We start from the raw sequence: 18,177 nt of genomic DNA, 5'->3' as shown, positions 1-18,177 counted from the left end.
CACTCCACGCGGGCCATCCGCGACCGGGTCGACCTGCTGCTGACAGAGTTTAATACGAAGCACAGATTTCCCGGTAACTTTTCGTAACATAACAAAAAAAAAAAAAGGGGGTTTGTGTGAACGAGTTTTTAGCCGCGGAGCAGCAATACGTTACCATGTCAACAGTTACGATGTATGTTTAGGCTTAGGAACGGCCAGAATCGGGTACGATCTTTAAAACGGGGCGAGCCCACCGCTCATTCTTTGTGACTTGAGCGAGATAAACCAAAGCGAAAGCCGGTTGCACTATTCATTGCCAATGAAATCGGCAAATACTGCAGCGACCATGACGAATTTTCTCCGAAGCGAGCGGAAAGGGCGCCGCCATGTTTGCTGACAGAACCCGGCCCCAAGCAATTGGGGGCCCCACGCTATTTCTCGAATTTCACGTTGGGGGCACGTGCCAACCCAAAACCCCAAACTGAGTTTGGGTTCTGCACATGCGCAGTGCTGGGCCCCTATTTCTTTGGGGCCCCAAAGCTTCGGGACCGCCTATTATAAAACTCTCTATAGCTGTCGTGCTGCATCAGCTACAGGATGGGCTAAAAGCAAGCTACACCAACCAGCGTCGTGCCTGTGACCGGGAAATGGCCCGTCGAGTTCGCAGATAATTCTATTGGCGCACATGATAGCCTGGTATTTGAGGACGTGCACTCTCTTGTGACCAGAGAAGTAAATCTTCTGATTCAAAGATGGTCAGCAGATGGGTCTTGCTGTGCCGTTCCAACTGGTGTTACCCCCCCCCCCCCCCTATTATTTGAACCGCAAGCCACGATAAAGTGTCGTTTCAGCGCAAATATTTTGCGTTTTAATAATTTTTCACTGTTAAGAAGCTTGTTCGTTGTCCACAATGGTGTTGCATGCGAAAAAAAGCGAGCGTGCCGCGTTCCGTCGTCACAAACCCTATTCTATAAGCACGCTGCGTGAGGTGTCGTTGCGTTGGGTACCCCAAAGCGTTGGGTTCCCGAAAGCGTTGGGGCCGTTTATTCTAAAACTCTCTAATACCGCCCGTGCCTACCGGAACCGCGGCAGGCGGCGGAACCCCTGCAGCTGTCATCTCGGACGCTGCTTCACTTGGCGTCTGCCGTGTAGCCGTCAAACTTCCGCCGTTTTGGGCGGACTCGCCTGAGGTATGGTTCGCACAAGTCGAGGCGCAGTTCTCCCTGGCGCGCATCACCGAAGACCGAACGCGCTACGATTACGTCGTCGCCCACTTGGACAGCCGCTACGCCAACGAGATACGGGATATCCTCGACAATCCACCAGCGGCCAACCTTTATCAACATCTCAAAACTGAATTCACCCGCCGCCTGTCACTATCGGAAGACCAGAAAGTCCGTCAACTTATTCAGTCCGCAGAACTCGCCGAGCGCAAACCATCACAGCTCCTCCGCCACATGCGTGCTCTCGTAGGCAACACGCAAGTCCACGATTTTTTTCTGCGGACACTATGGCTCCAATGACTACCACCACACGTCCAGGCCATTCTACAGGCTCAACCTACGCTACCTCTAGACCAACTTGCCGAAATTGCTGACCACGTCATTGAGGTCTCTGTACCGCCGCTGTCGCCCACCGTCCACGCCGTCGAAGCACCGCTGGACACCACAGAGCTCGCGCACCGAATCGACGATATCACGCGGCAGCTCAGCTCCATTCAACGACGCCTGGATCAAAGTCCTCCGACGCGCCCCCGTTACCGCTCACAGAGCCGTGACCGTAACACCGGCCCGTCACAGCAGCCTCGTGACAGTAGCCGATGCTACTACCATCGGCGCTTCGGGGACAGAGCCCGACAATGCCGACCACCCTGTTTCTGTCGGACATCAGGGAAACGCCAACGGCAGCTTGTAGACGCGGCTACAAGCTGCCAACCCGCAGGCCGCCGCATCTTCGTTACCGATCAAATCACAAAGCAGCGGTTCCTTGTCGACTGTGGCTCTGACACTTGCTGCTATCCTCGTACCCATCTTCAAGGTTCCCATCCACCTGCGTCTTTCGAGCTCAGCGCAGCAAACCGGTCCACCATCAAGACCTACGGCTCGCTCCGTCTGCACGTCCAACTGAAAAACCTACACCGTGACCTCCATTGGAATTTCGTCATCGCCGACGTTTCCGAGCCAATCATCGGCTCAGACTTTTTGGCACACTACAACCTCCTTCCCGACTGTCGCCACGACCGACTCATTGACGCGACAACGGGATTTTCTTCGCCAGGCCAGCGCTCGACCACCCACCAGCCCAGCACTAAAGTACTCGGTGTGGAAAACTTTCGCCGTACCACGCCATACTCGCCGAATTTCCCGGTTTAACGCGACCCAGCGGGCTGCCACGGGACGTGCGACACACCACTGTAACCCATTTCCGAACCACTCCGGGCCCTCCGGTCTTCTGCCGCGCTCGTCGCCTTGCTGCGGACCGCTTGCGCATCGCCAAAGCAGAGTTCGATTCCATGGTACACGAAGGAATCGCCCGCCGATCCGAGAGCCCGTGGGCCTCGCCGCTTCACCTTGTCCCGAAGAAGACTGAAGGCTGGCGACCCTGCGGGGATTACCGCGCCCTCAACGCTCGCACCATACAGGATTTCGCCCACCGTCTCCAAGGCTGCCACGTCTTCTCTGTGCTAGATTTGGTGAAGGCCTACACGCAAATACCTGAAAACCCGGAGGACATCCCCAAAACCGCGATCATTACACCCTTTGGCTTGTTCGAGTTCCTCTTCATGAGCTTTGGCCTGAGGAACGCAGGACAAACCTTTCAACGTTTCATCGACGAAGTCGTCCGCGGCCTCGGCTTCTGCTTCGTCTATCTTGACGATATATAAATCTTCTCCCAAAACGCCGAAGACCACCATAGGCACCTTCGCCTACTCTTCCAACGACTTGATGACCACGGTCTGCTCGTCAATATCCAAAAAAGCACTCTCGGCGCCCCCACTGTCACCTTCCTCGGTCACGAAATTTCATCAGAGGGAACTCGACCCTTGCCTGACCGCATCTCAGACCTGCAGAATTATCCTCAACCGTCCTCCGCTAAAGACCTCCGTCGTTTCCTCGGCATGCTTAACTCCTACAGGCGCTTCTTGCCTCACACAGCTGACTACCAAGCTCCTCTTCATGATGCCTTGGCTGGTCTACGAGGCAACCAACCCGTCACCTGGACGCCAGCTTTAGCGCAAAATTTCGAGAAATGCAAAACTGCACTCTGCAATGCCACACTTCTGTCTCATCCCGTACCAGACGCTCCCTTGGGGCTCTTTACGAACGCCTCCAGTTTCGCAGTCGGCGCCTCCCTCACGCAACGTGTCGACAACATCTGGCGTCCCTTGGCATTTTTCTCAAAGAAACTCTCCATTCGGAAAACGTCCCCTCCCACCGCCAGCCCCACCGACACAACTACGACTTCCGCTCAGACGAACTGGCCAGCTTACTACGGAGAGCTTCTCGCCATTTACGAAGCAGTTCAGCACTTTCGCCACATCCTTGAGGCACAGCACTGCACCATTTATACCGACCACAAGCCTCTAACCTACGCCTTCTCTCGGCGCCGTGACAAACTTCCGCCAGTCCAGCAGAACCAGCTTTCGTTTATAGCCCAGTTCACCACCGACATCCAGCATGTCAGCGGAAAAGATAACGTGGTCGCCGACGCGCTTTCTCGTGTATCGGCTATCAGATCTTCGCCAATAACAGCTGATGTTCTCGCCGAAGCTCAAACAACCGACACGGAACTTCAGCAACTTCTTAAAGGTGGGTCTTCGCTACAGCTACAACAAGTCCCCGTTCCCGGGTCGACTATAACCATCTACTGCGACATGTCCACAGGACACCCCAGACCCTACGTGCCCCGTCCTATCGTCGTAGCCTTTTCCACCAACTACACCACCTCAGCCATCCCGGAATCCGCGCTTCTTCACGCCTTGTGGCTGACCGCTACGTCTGGCCCTTCATGCAGCGCGACTGCCGCAACTGGGCGCGCTACTGCAGTCAATGCCAACGCGCCAAAATCACCAGGCATGTCACTTCACCGCTGAGAGCATTTCCTCAGCCCTCTGGTCGTTTTCAACACGTCCATCTTGACATCGTAGGCCCGTTTCCGCCAGCCGACCCTACCGCTACTACCTCACCGCCATCGATCGATATACTCGATGGCCTGAGGCATGGCCCCTCGAGAGAATCACCGCGGAAGACGTCGCTTCGACCTTCTTCACCGGTTGGATCTCTCGCTTCGGCTCCCCTCGCCGCGTCACAACCGACCAAGGACGACAGTTCGAATCGCAACTCTTCAGGCTCCTCGGGCTCACCACCGGGTTCGAGCGCTTGAGGACCACCAGTTACCATCCTTGCGCCAATGGGATGATTCAGCGCTTCCACCGGCAATTCAAGGCAGCCATCATGTGTCACGCCGACTCAACCTGGCTCGAAGCGATCCCAGCCGTCACCCTAGGTCTTCGCGCCACCTTCAAACCGGACATTCAAGCTACACCCGCAGAGCTAGTCTACGGGGAACCCCTTCGCCTACCAGGGGAATTTCTTGTTGCCCCACAATCCACCATCGCCACATCAGACCCCATCGATTTTGTCACCAGGCTCCGACGCACTATCGCCGCCCTCCGCCCGTCACCTGCTGCGCATCACTGCAAGCCTACGCCTTTTGTTTTTAAGGATCTGGCGACGTTCACACACGCCTTCCTTCGCGACGGCACCGTCCGCGCGCCTTTTCAGCCGCCTTACAACGGACCCTACCGGGTTACCCGTCGCGACGAGAAAGATTTCACTCTACACGTGAACGGGAAGGACATCCGCGTTTCTATCGACCGGCTGAAGCCAGCATATATCATTTCGAACGAATCAAACAACCCGAGTGCATCCTCAAGCGTCCAGCCACAACTCCCGACACCGCAGCCCACGCCAGTCACAACCCGTTGTGGACGTCAAATACGCTTCCCGGATTTTTACAAGCCCTGAGGGCTCTCCACTCCGCGGAGGGGGGGGGGGGGGGGGGGGGGGGGATGTGGCGACGCACAATCACCAGCATTTTGGCGCTATACAACCTTGTCGTCGTCTGCTTCGGGGAAGCACGGCCGCGCGCTACACTGTCACGCGGGACAGAGGAACGTCCGTCGACCGACGCCGCCGAGGCAATAAAACCGCCGTTCCTTTTCTATGTTGGGATTCGCTCGTCACCACGACGCAGCATCCCACAGGCCCTCCGGTACGAACTGCGCATGCGCTACCACAGGACTCTCATGTGCGCTGTTCGTACCGGACGGCCCATCGTACGGTATCGGATGTGCAAAAACGGTTCCCTAAAACTCCCTATTAGAGAGTTTAAGGGACCAGTTTTTTCACGTCCGACACGGTACGATGGGCCCTCCGGTACGAACTGCGCATGCGCTACCACAGAGGACTCTCATGTGCGCTGTTCGTACCGGACGGCCCATCGTACGGTATTGGATGTGCAAAAACAGTTCCCTAAAACTCCCCATTAGAGAGTTTAAGGGACCAGTTTTTTCACGTCCGACACGGTACGATGGGCCCTCCGGTACGAACTGCGCATGCGCTACCACAGAGGACTCTCATGTGCGCTGTTCGTACCGGACGGCCCATCGTACGGTATCGGATGTGCAAAAACAGTTCCCTAAAGCTCCCTATTAGAGAGTTTAAGGCACCAGTTTTTTCACGTCCGACACGGTACGATGGGCCCACCGGTACGAACTGCGCATGCGCTACCACAGAAGACTCTCATGTGCGCTGTTCGTACCGGACGGCCCATCGTACGGTATCGGATGTGCAAAAACAGTTCCCTAAAGCTCCCTATTAGAGAGTTTAAGGCACCAGTTTTTTCACGTCCGACACGGTACGATGGGCCCACCGGTACGAACTGCGCATGCGCTACCACAGAAGACTCTCATGTGCGCTGTTCGTACCGGACGGCCCATCGTACGGTATCGGATGTGCAAAAACAGTTCCCTAAAGCTCCCTATTAGAGAGTTTAAGGCACCAGTTTTTTCACGTCCGACACGGTACGATGGGCCCACCGGTACGAACTGCGCATGCGCTACCACAGAAGACTCTCATGTGCGCTGTTCGTACCGGACGGCCCATCGTACGGTATCGGATGTGCAAAAACAGTTCCCTAAAGCTCCCTATTAGAGAGTTTAAGGCACCAGTTTTTTCACGTCCGACACGGTACGATGGGCCCACCGGTACGAACTGCGCATGCGCTAACACAGAAGACTCTCATGTGCGCTGTTCGTACCGGACGGCCCATCGTACGGTATCGGATGTGCAAAAACAGTTCCCTAAAGCTCCCTATTAGAGAGTTTAAGGCACCAGTTTTTTCACGTCCGACACGGTACGATGGGCCCACCGGTACGAACTGCGCATGCGCTACCACAGAAGACTCTCATGTGCGCTGTTCGTACCGGACGGCCCATCGTACGGTATCGGATGTGCAAAAACAGTTCCCTAAAGCTCCCTATTAGAGAGTTTAAGGCACCAGTTTTTTCACGTCCGACACGGTACGATGGGCCCACCGGTACGAACTGCGCATGCGCTACCACAGGACTCTCATGTGCGCTGTTCGTACCGGACGGCCCATCGTACGGTATCGGATGTGCAAAAACAGTTCCCTAAAGCTCCCTATTAGAGAGTTTAAGGCACCAGTTTTTTCACGTCCGACACGGTACCATGGGCCCACCGGTACGAACTGCGCATGCGCTAACACAGAAGACTCTCATGTGCGCTGTTCGTACCGGACGGCCCATCGTACGGTATCGGATGTGCAAAAACAGTTCCCTAAAGCTCCCTATTAGAGAGTTTAAGGCACCAGTTTTTTCACGTCCGACACGGTACGATGGGCCCACCGGTACGAACTGCGCATGCGCTACCACAGAAGACTCTCATGTGCGCTGTTCGTACCGGACGGCCCATCGTACGGTATCGGATGTGCAAAAACAGTTCCCTAAAGCTCCCTATTAGAGAGTTTAAGGCACCAGTTTTTTCACGTCCGACACGGTACGATGGGCCCACCGGTACGAACTGCGCATGCGCTACCACAGAAGACTCTCATGTGCGCTGTTCGTACCGGACGGCCCATCGTACGGTATCGGATGTGCAAAAGCAGTTCCCTAAAGCTCCCTATTAGAGAGTTTAAGGCACCAGTTTTTTCACGTCCGACACGGTACGATGGGCCCACCGGTACGAACTGCGCATGCGCTAACACAGAAGACTCATGTGCGCTGTTCGTACCGGACGGCCCATTGTACGGTATCGGATGTGCAAAAACAGTTCCCTAAAACTCCCTATTAGAGAGTTTAAGGCACCGGTTTTTTCACGTCCGACACGGTACGATGGGCCCACCGGTACGAACTGCGCATGCGCTACCACAGAAGACTCTCATGCGCGCTGTTCTTACCGGACGGCCCATCGTACGGTATCGGATGTGCAAAAACAGTTCCCTAAAACTCCCTATTAGAGAGTTTAAGGCGCCAGTTTTTTCACGTCCGACACGGTACGATGGGCCCACCGGTACGAACTGCGCATGCGCTACCACAGAAGACTCTCATGCGCGCTGTTCGTACCGGACGGCCCATCGTACGGTATCGGATGTGCAAAAACAGTTCCCTAAAACTCCCTATTAGAGAGTTTAAGGCACCAGTTTTTTCACGTCCGACACGGTACGATGGGCCCACCGGTACGAACTGCGCATGCGCTACCACAGAAGACTCTCATGCGCGCTGTTCGTACCGGACGGCCCATCGTACGGTATCGGATGTGCAAAAACAGTTCCCTAAAACTCCCTATTAGAGAGTTTAAGGCACCAGTTTTTTCACGTCCGACACGGTACGATGGGCCCATCGGTACGAACTGCGCATGCGCTACCACAGAAGACTCTCATGTGCGCTGTTCGTACCGGACGGCCCATCGTACGGTATCGGATGTGCAAAAACAGTTCCCTAAAACTCCCTATTAGAGAGTTTAAGGCACCAGTTTTTTCACGTCCGACACGGTACGATGGGCCCACCGGTACGAACTGCGCATGCGCTACCACAGAAGACTCTCATGCGCGCTGTTCGTACCGGACGGCCCATCGTACGGTATCGGATGTGCAAAAACAGTTCCCTAAAACTCCCTATTAGAGAGTTTAAGGCACCAGTTTTTTCACGTCCGACACGGTACGATGGGCCCACCGGTACGAACTGCGCATGCGCTACCACAGAAGACTCTCATGCGCGCTGTTCGTACCGGACGGCCCATCGTACGGTATCGGATGTGCAAAAACAGTTCCCTAAAACTCCCTATTAGAGAGTTTAAGGCACCAGTTTTTTCACGTCCGACACGGTACGATGGGCCCTCCGGTACGAACTGCTCATGTGCTACCACAGAAGACTCTCATGTGCCTCCGTCGGAACTGTTCAGGAGAATATGGAGGATGGGGATTGCCGTCTCCTTCCTCGGAATTTGTTTTCTCAATGAATTACGCTGGTCTTTTTTTTTTTTTTTTTTTAATTTCCTTGCCTGAGTATCAACAGTAGCGAGCGGAAGCGACGCTAATCGGTAGCGGCTTACGCAATAGTGATAAAAACAAAAGAAGAAGAACTGAGCGACATTGACGTGTCATTTCCAACGCAGATCGTCACACCAAGTAAGACAAAATGTATCGCGCCCAGTTCAATGAACTGGTTATCAGTGAAGTGTCGAAGCGTCGGGTTCTTTGGGACGCGCAGCTTAAAGAGTTTAGGAACAATGGGACCAAAGGCACTCTTCCATTCTTAGTAGAAGGACATACTCCGGATCATGACCACATACCTCGATTTCGAAAATACCGAATATTCCAACGCTGTCCAGGAGGTTCAGGTCGGTCATATCAGTTGGAGTCTTTACATCCGAGGAAGGCGCTGCCTTTGATGCTGTCAAGGATGATCCGAAGTTTCATCCTCCTCGACAACAAAATTTGAAGAAAAAAAAATTAGGCGAAGGTTCATTTAGTATTTTAAACGCTTTTGTTTTTGATTTCTCAGGGTCAAATTGAAGGGATAACTGAAAACTAAGGTCTTAAACTTGTTGCTAGAAGGCGCTGTAACCGACGGTGCACATCTCCTTGCTGCAAGCAACACTGGCCATCGCAACGGCAGAAAACACTCATGTGAAATGAAACCTCGCGATCTGTGCCGCCGCGCCGCTAGAGGCAGCGATTTCGGCCGCGGAGTCGCTGCATGTCTAAAACCGCTTCATGCGAGCCTGAAAGGCGCAAGGATTCAGCGCGACCTCACGAAATTCGCAATTTCCGGGAGTCGCACGGCCTACGCGAGGACAAAAACGCGTTGGTTTGGATCACGCTCTATGCGCCCTTACGAGTAGCATGACGTTCGTGAAGAATGCAACAGTGTGTATGCATATGTGTCGTCTCAATCGGTCGTTTCAACTGCGCAGGTAATGGACATGAAGCATTCCAGGTAGATGTGGGCCAGTCGAAGTCTGTGGCTCTGCTCTTCGAGAATGTCTCCAGGCTGTGTTCTCGGCCTGCAAGCATCGTGGTTAACTGCGTCGGCATACCGAACCCTATGACCCCATTTGTTGACGTGCCGGAAGAGATGTTTGATAATATCATCCGAGTAAATCTGAAGGTAATTTCCTTAACTTCGAGGCATATGAAACTGAACTGATCATGACATTGTCAAAATACGTAAGAAAATATTTAAAAAAATCAAACGGAGGCGCATTAAGCACGACATTAATTCCTTTTGTCGCAGTTAACATTTAAACAAGGAACACCGCGATATGTTTTACGCGCATTCGGAACAAAACAAATTACCGGCAATAAAACGCTTGAACTAAGTATATCGTCTTTTTCAAACACGGAATTCCTTCGTGGGCTGGACTTTATGCGAAAAGTGCCATCCTAAGGTGTGAGCAAATATAGTACACATAAGCCAAGAAAATATACAACGTGTTCACGTAAGGTGGACAAATTCGACATTTCGAAAATCTACGCGTCGCAACAAAAAAAAAGATGTGTCGTTTTGGTCTAGGGCCAGGGGCCTATTTTGCAAAAATTATTAAAGTCCGGGATAAGTAGGGTGTTAATTACTTTGCGTAATTAACTTTTTTTTAATATTGTGTTTAAAGGCATTGTTTTAATCAGAAAATTCCTCAGCATCATCAAAAAACACTAAATCAACAAATTGCAGAACAATAAAAGAAACACGAAGCATTTTACGGCATTCCGAAAAACCGCACAAATTCGACGGGTTTTTAAGTTTCGGTTTGCTATCGGAGCGCATCTCGGCCCCGGCGGCACCGCGCCCCGTGGAGAGATAGTGCAATCAGCCTCTCCTGCGTCGCACGATGACAGCGCAGCAGAGCTTGGTTGCACTATCTCTCCACGGGGCGCGGTGCCGTCGGGACCCCGAGTACTCAAGGCTCTGCAAGCACCCTCAGAAAACGCGGAACCGTAATACCTTACTGGGAGAATATGTTTTACTTAGGTCATGTGCACTGGACAGTGGGTTTCTGAGCGCCACACCATTCCCGAGTGGTTTGAAAATCTACCGTAGGAGAAAATGCATGTGCACTGCGCTATCGGCGATGTCGAGCTTTCCCGCTGCGCCGATGGAGAGGGCTGCGGCCGACGGACCGAAATACCGGATACGCCAAGGCAGCAGACACGGCTGTTTCCGATGTTTCGACGGGTTCACACAAAAATAGATGGCGACAGCCACCCATATAAATTCCCCGCAGGGGGCACCTGTGAAAGCAGGTGTTTGGAGAGTGGCGTCTCCACGGACCCTGAGCCATGCGGGTTCGCCCGCCCACGTCTGGCTGTGCGTGGCTTTCCCGTGTCTGGGGAAAAGGGAATCCTGGTGGTTGAGCCGAGCCCGGGGCAGGTTTGGACCCTTCGGGGCCCCCCGGGTGAGGCAATACACCACTTCGGCCCCCGCTTCTCATAGACGGGAGTCCTGGTAAGGCCCGGCCAGGATGATTCAGTCTAGTCGCCTTTTCTTCTACTATCCCCTCCGATCTCTCACTTTTACCTTTCCTGTTTCCTTTACTTCTCTTTCACTTATCTCACTCCTTTTTCACCCCTCTTTGGCGGCAAGGGCTAACCTTGGGTGGCAATGGACCTCTGTCTTGACCCACACTTGGGTATAGTTTCCCGGCAGCACTGTTAGCGTAACGTCTCCAGCCAAGCCCTTCTTGTTATGGTGCGTTACCTAACCCCTTGTTGGGCTCGGTGGTGGGCGGTGCACCGCGGATTCTGAACACTCTTTGCCCTCCTATGGCGCCCCACCCCTCTAAACCCCGTTCAGGGCAAGGCTTTAAAAGGCGTTGTCTTGAACCCAAGACCACTGACAAAGATCCTGAAATCGAAACATTTACAAAGTTTTTCGTTGTTCATTCGCTCGATGAACATAAACCTGTTGCAAAGCTATCGCCCTTTGTTGTTGCCAAGGTACTAGAAAACCTTGTCGGGTTCTCCTACAAGGCCAAAAAGCAGCACTCCGGAGACCTCTTAGTGGAGGTAACCACCAAAAAACAAAGTGAAGCAATCCTGAAGTTGACTAGTTTTCTTGATGTCAAAGTGTCAGTTAGCCCTCACCGCACGCTCAACACCATCCGTGGGGTCCTTTCCGAGGATGACTTCTTGCACACTAGTGAGGAAGAACTCCTCGAGGGACTCCAAGGTGTTGGTGTTGTTGCTGTTAAGCGCATTATATTCCGAAAAAATGGTGAGGAAATCCCTTCCAAACACGTCATTCTTACATTTGAACGACACACACTGCCAGAAACCATCAAGGCGGGATACCTTAATTGCCGCATCCGCCCCTATGTCCCCAACCCCCAGCGGTGCTTCCGTTGCCAGCGCTTTGGCCACGGATCGCGCAGCTGTCGAGGGAGAGAGACTTGCGCAAAGTGTGGCAGCCACGACCATGTAGCCGACATCTGTGAAGATGCCATTTCCTGCGCCAACTGCAAGGGTCCTCACCCTGCCTACTCTCGCTCTTGCCCCTTGTGGCGACAAGAGAAAGAAATCCTTACTCTAAGAGCCAAAGAAAACATATCGTATCCCGAGGCAAAACAAAGATTCTCTTTTCTTTCTAAAGGCACATACTCCGACGCGGTGCGCAGGGGCCCTCCACCGCGAACGGAATCGAGGGCCACCCAGGTCTCGCCTGAAGCCCTGGCAGTGGCCCTTCGGGCCCCCACCCCGCCGCAGGGGCAGCAGCTCTCCCCACCTTCTGGAGGGAGCACACTAGCTGCCCTCAAGTCTAAGGACAGGCAGGCAATGCCATTGCCAGTCCTTACTTCGACGCCTTCCCCCGGTGAGAAGGGGCGACACTCTCGCCCCAACTCACTGGAGAGGGCCTCCTCCAAAGAGCGGCACAACTCCCGTGCTGCTCCCCTAGTACCCAAATGGTCAGGGCAGGCAGAGTGTAAAGACGCTCTGCCCAGCACCTCCGCTGCCTCCTCGGCTGGTCGCGGCCGGGGCCTGGCTCCCCGTGATCCAAGTCGAAAGAAAACGCTGGCCAACACCAGCGACACAACTCAAGAGGCAGACGTGTCCATGGAGTTAGACGATTCGGCTACTCCTGCTTCTGACCCGGATAGCATGGAGTGGCAGACGCAGACCCGTGCAGGGAAGAACAAAAAACCGGTTACTGCGCCGAAGTAATCCAAGTGGTCTCTCTCCTGAGTTTTAACCTTTTAACTACCGAGTTTTATTAATTTACATTTTCCGACATATACAAATTTTATAAATGACAAAAGTAAATTTTATGCAATGGAACTGTCGCGGACTTTTAAGAAATATTGATGATGTAAATCATTTCATGGATGAGCTTCGGCCGATAGCTCTTGCTCTTCAGGAAACTCATCTTCATGACCGCTCTCCTCATATTTTAAGACATCACCGGGTTTTTAGAAAAGACCGTCTTAGTGACACTCCCTCTGGTGGCGTGGCAGTGGTTGTACAGGGTGGGGTTGCCTGCTCTGAGGTCCCACTCTGCACACCACTTGAAGCCGTGGCAGTGCGCCTTCTTTTAGACCGCCTCATAACTGTAGTATCACTTTATTTACCACCTAACACTCCATTACATCTTAGTGAATTGCAGGGTCTTGTAAGTCAGCTCCCACAACCCTTTATGATTCTAGGCGATTTTAATGCCCTTCACCCCCCATGGGGTAGTATTCGTCGAGACTCTCGTGGAGGTGTAGTTGAACGTTTTTTATTGGCATATGGGCTATGCCTTCTTAATGGGAGAGAGCCAACATTTTTCAGTGCAGCTCACACCACATTTACATCCATAGATCTGTCGATCTCATCCCCCTCATTGTTTCCTTGCTTTACATGGAATGTTCTCAACAACCCTTTTGGCAGTGATCACTTTCCGATTGTCTTAGAGAGCGTTGTTCAGCTGCCCTCACTTTTGAAACGAATCCCTAGGTGGAAGTTAGATAAAGCTGACTGGTCACTTTTTGGGTTACATTCCACTTTGGACCCTGCTCTGCTTTCTTCTATGTCTCCCGAAGATTCTACACTGTATATTACTGAGCAGATACTAAATGCTGCTGAGGTGTCTATTCCACGAACCTCTGGTAATGTGCCAAAAAAATGCAAACCATGGTGGAACAAGGAATGTGCCACAACCTTAGCGGATCAAAACAGGGCTTGGGGAAAACTTCGCAGATACCCCACATCATGTAATCTCGCAGAGTTCAGGCAGCGGAAAGCTAAAGCCCGTTGGACCAGGAAGCAGTCGAAATGGAAATCCTGGATGAAGTATGTTTCTTCTATAAATAGTTTTGTGCCTGCCAAGGAGGTTTGGGATAGATACAGGAAAATAAATGGAGATTATAGGTGCTTTGCAATCCCTACTTTTGACGCCCCTTCCTCATCTTTAGTTGACATCGCCAACATCCTTGGTGAACATTTTTATAACACATCCAGCTCGGCAAACTACAGTGATTCATTCAGTAGATTTAAATCTCGTGCAGAGCGACAAAATATCTCCATGTCTGGAGGAGACTCTGAGCCTTATAACCAGCCTTTCACGCAGTGTGAACTTGAAATGGCACTTGACATAACGAGGGTTTCTGCTCCAGGGCCCGACGCAGTTCATTATGAAATGCTTCGTCGCCTTTCTCCTGAGTCCCTGAAAGGCCTTCTCTTGTTCTTCAATTTATTGTGGGAAAAAGCCTGCTTTCCCCATGCCTGGAAGCATGCACATGTAATCCCGCTCCTAAAGCCACAGAAAGACACCTCACTACCATCAAGTTACCGTCTCATTGCTCTAACGAGCTGTGTCGGGAAAACATTTGAAAGACTTATAAACAGGCGGTTAGTATACATATTAGAAAGCCAAAAGGTCCTTGACAAAAATCAGTGCGGGTTTCGCCGAGGTCGATCTACTCTCGATAATTTGGTTCGCCTAGAAACCGTTATACGCGAGGCATTTGTGAACAAGCAGCACTGTGTTGCAGTGTTTTTTTACTTAGACAAGGCGTATGATACCACTTGGAGATATGGTATCCTGAAAGACTTGTATGCTTGTAATATCCGTGGTAGGATGTTGCAATGCATTAAAAACTTTCTAACAAACAGAACCTTTCAAGTCCGGCTTGGCAGCACCTTGTCTAAACCTTTTGTTCAAGAAAACGGAGTCCCACAGGGAGGCATTTTGAGCGTCACTTTGTTTGTACTGAAAATGAATTCTCTCGCACGAATGCTACCTCGATCCATTTCCTACTCTCTTTATGCTGACGATATACAGATCTCCTCATCTTCTTGCAATCTTTCTAGTTGTGAGCGGCAGTTGCAACTGGCTATAAACAAACTTTGTAAGTGGGCAGATGAAAATGGTTTCAAGTTCTCATTTGCAAAGACAGTCTGTGTGCCTTTTTCCCTACGTCGCGGGCTTTCCTTAGACCCAGCTTTGGAACTAAACGGTACTCTGATCCCTGTTAGGAAGGAGCACAGGTTTCTTGGTGTCATATTCGACAAAAAACTTACCTTCATTCCCCACCTGAAATTTCTCAAGGAAGTTTGCCTTCGTTCCACAAACCTTCTGAAAGTTTTGGCTCATAAATCATGGGGGTCGGATCGGAAATGTTTGTTGCATTTGTACACCGCGCTTGTGCGATCTCGTCTTGATTATGGCGCCGTGGTGTACGGATCAGCTCGCCCATCTGCTCTCAAGATGTTGGATCCTGTACATCATCTTGGCTTGCGTTTGGCAACAGGTGCTTTTCGGACATCGCCTGTACTTAGTTTGTATGCGGAATCAAACGAAATGTCGCTGTGTAAAAGACGTCAATACCTCAGCTTAACCTACGCGTCTAGGATCCTAGCAAACCCTGATCACCCAACGTATCATTCCGTACAAAGGTCTCAATTCCACCGTCTCTTTGAAAATAAGCCAAGCATTGTCAGACCCTTGAGTTTTCGTATAGAGCAATTTTGTTCCTCACTTCAACTTCATCTGGACGAACTTAACCTAATTCAGAACACAGTCTGCGTGGCGCCCTGGAATGTGGTGCGTGTTTTTTGTGACTGGGCTTTCACTAAGTTTAATAAGAATAGCATATCAGCTCTTGTGATTCAGCAGGAATCCCTTGACCTAGAAGAGAAATATAAAGATTATGCTCACTTTTACACGGACGGTGCCAAGATTTCATCATTTGTCGGGTGCGCCGTGCATTCAAGTCGTTTTGTAAAAGTTAAACGTCTAGAAGAATTTGCGAGTATATTTACTGCTGAAGTCTATGCTGTGTCTTTTGCATTGGATTATATTCTGAAGGCTAAAACTAGACGGGCCGTAATATTTGTGGACTCTCAAAGTGCCATTACTGCAATATGCTCTCTAAAAGCCACTAAGAATATGCTTGTGGAACAGGTGCGAAATAAACTTAACGGAGCTTTACGTAAAGGTCACAATATAAAATTCTGCTGGGTTCCGAGTCATGTGGGAATAAAGGGTAATGAGGAGGCAGACAGGCTCGCAGCATCTTCAGGTAACTGCTCTAAATATCAAGCTAGCTTGCCCTATCAGGATATCAGATCATTAATTAAGTCATCACTTTTTAGTTTGTGGCAGACAGAGTGGTCCATGGAGACTAATAACAAGCTCCATGTAAGCAAACCAGTCCTTGGGTGTTGGGAAAGCTCCTCACTTAAGAACCGCTTTCACGAAGTTGTATTGTGCCGGCTTCGAATTGGGCACTCCTTCCTTACACACAGATATCTCCTTTGTGGGGAGGATCCACCAGTTTGTGAGCACTGTGGAGACAATCTCACTATTATTCATATTTTGTGGATCTGCCCGGAATTTGACACTGAACGACGCACTCATTTTCCAGAGCTTTTTAGATTTTGTATTCCATTTCATCCCGCTCTTTTGCTGGGAAAGCACCCTCTCGTTCCTCTTGATCGAGTTTTATCATATATTACTAGTACTGGCCTTATACACCAGATCTAGTCCCAGTTCTTTTTAGGATCGCCTTTTTGTAATGAGGTAACCATAGGAGTTTCATTAGTTAATTTAGTCTGGCGCAGTATGGCCTCCGTTGCTGTTGCGCCAAAAAACCCGCAAACAACAACAACAACCACCCATATAAATTTAAAGTGGAAAGCCCCGAGGCTTTGAGCCTCTATCTCTTCCAACTAGGCAAAAGCTGTCGTGGGGTCAGTTATATTCTTTAGCATATTCAGGATCAGTGGTAACTTCCCAGTAAAGTATCATCTTACACTCCACTCCTGAATTTTTGTAAATTTGTCTCGATTATTTTGATAAATCTGTTCAGAGCATAACTGTGTCCTGTGTGCAACACAATAAAAAGACCTCAAGCCCCGTAACAGATCGTTACTAACAATGACGCACAGACACGGCATGCACGACAAAAATTCTGCTTCCCATGTTTGTTAAAATGATAAAAAAAAAAAGATTAATATATTTTTAATCGTGCTCTTAAGCGTAAATATGTATATTAGATATAAATACAGCCATCCGTTAAAACAAAAATGTGCACTTGTCATTACCCGACACTGTTGATCATGTTAAACTTATTTCTTAATGTTAGAGATATATCTGGACTTTGATATAAGTGTCCCTTTACTCTGGGAGCAATCATAATAAACTAAACAAGTAGACCTACTGAAAAAAAGAAAACGACAGAACATCAGTTTACGCGGTATTTCTTCACACTCGCAGGGCACGTTCCTGATAACCCAAGCAGCGGCGCGGGCTATGACTGCAGGCAACGTTCGCGATGGGGCCATCGTGAACATTTCAAGCTTCGTGTCAAAGCTGTGCCCTCCCTACCGCGCCGCATACGTAGCGTCCAAAGCGGGGTTGGAGGCATTGACCAAAGTGGCGACAAAGGAGCTCGCCTCGCAGGGCATCCGTGTCAACAGCGTCCTGCCTGCACTTACGTCCACGCCCATCTCCAGAGCGAATAGAAAGCCCGACGAAAAAAACAAGGTGCTGGAGGCCATTCCTCTAAAGAGAGTCTGCCGCCCAGAAGAGGTGGCTGAAGTCATCGTATTCCTCTGTGGCCCCGGAAGCTCTTTTATGACGGGCGCCGCTGTGGACATCGCGGGCGGGATGTAGCTCACGCGCTTCACCGATGCATCTTAGATGACAATTCTTGCGCCTTTAACCTCCAAACGGGAGCACTTGTAAATTCACGCAACGTCACCTGGCTGACGTCATCATCGCCGCCAGCGTCTCTCAAGGCGTTTCAACACTATTGAGACGCCCGCATGCTTCGACGCCATGACGGAAGCGTCTGCCGATAGGCATCGTCCCTCGTCGAGCCTAGCGGGTTTACCGCTTGGAGCGCGTGGGCGATTCACTGATAATCACGTCGTTTGCACGTTTTGTCTTTTATGGGGTATTTGCTTCACTATTGTAGTGCTGAATTGTTTATGCCGATTAATAAAGTCTACTTCACAGTAAAGCCAGTTTCGGTCATCTGAGCTAAGTAAACATTATGCTTCGGTTCGAGTTCAGCTACGCTGATTGCAAGTTCCAGAAACACGGAAAGGAACAAGTCCCGCGCATCTAGTTATCGCACCACACTCAATCAGATTGATATATCAGCCGATAAAAGCACCGAACGAATTACAAACCACGAA

The 18,177-nt window shown here is 50.9% G+C and overlaps 1 protein-coding gene and 1 pseudogene across 1 annotated transcript; both read left to right on the top strand.

Moving 5' to 3' along the window:
- The window catches only part of LOC115320076, a 30,842-nt pseudogene extending 28,720 nt beyond the window's left edge, over positions 1-2,122 (top strand).
- A 7,376-nt stretch (positions 2,123-9,498) lies between these two features.
- Positions 9,499-17,937, top strand: LOC120841458 ((3R)-3-hydroxyacyl-CoA dehydrogenase). The gene is made up of 2 exons (XM_040212347.3): positions 9,499-9,670; positions 17,252-17,937. Exons 1-2 carry the CDS (start codon positions 9,608-9,610, stop codon positions 17,648-17,650), a joined length of 462 nt encoding a protein of 153 aa, XP_040068281.1. The 5' UTR covers positions 9,499-9,607; the 3' UTR covers positions 17,651-17,937.
- The last annotated feature ends 240 nt before the right edge of the window (positions 17,938-18,177 follow it).

This window comes from Ixodes scapularis, unplaced genomic scaffold (genome assembly GCF_016920785.2).
Source record: "Ixodes scapularis isolate PalLabHiFi unplaced genomic scaffold, ASM1692078v2 PGA_scaffold8__174_contigs__length_109621045, whole genome shotgun sequence".
In the NCBI taxonomy this organism is placed as follows: Eukaryota; Metazoa; Arthropoda; class Arachnida; order Ixodida; family Ixodidae; genus Ixodes; species Ixodes scapularis.
The sequence above is the reverse complement of the archived record's forward strand: the minus strand, read 5'-3'. Positions and strand labels throughout refer to the sequence as shown.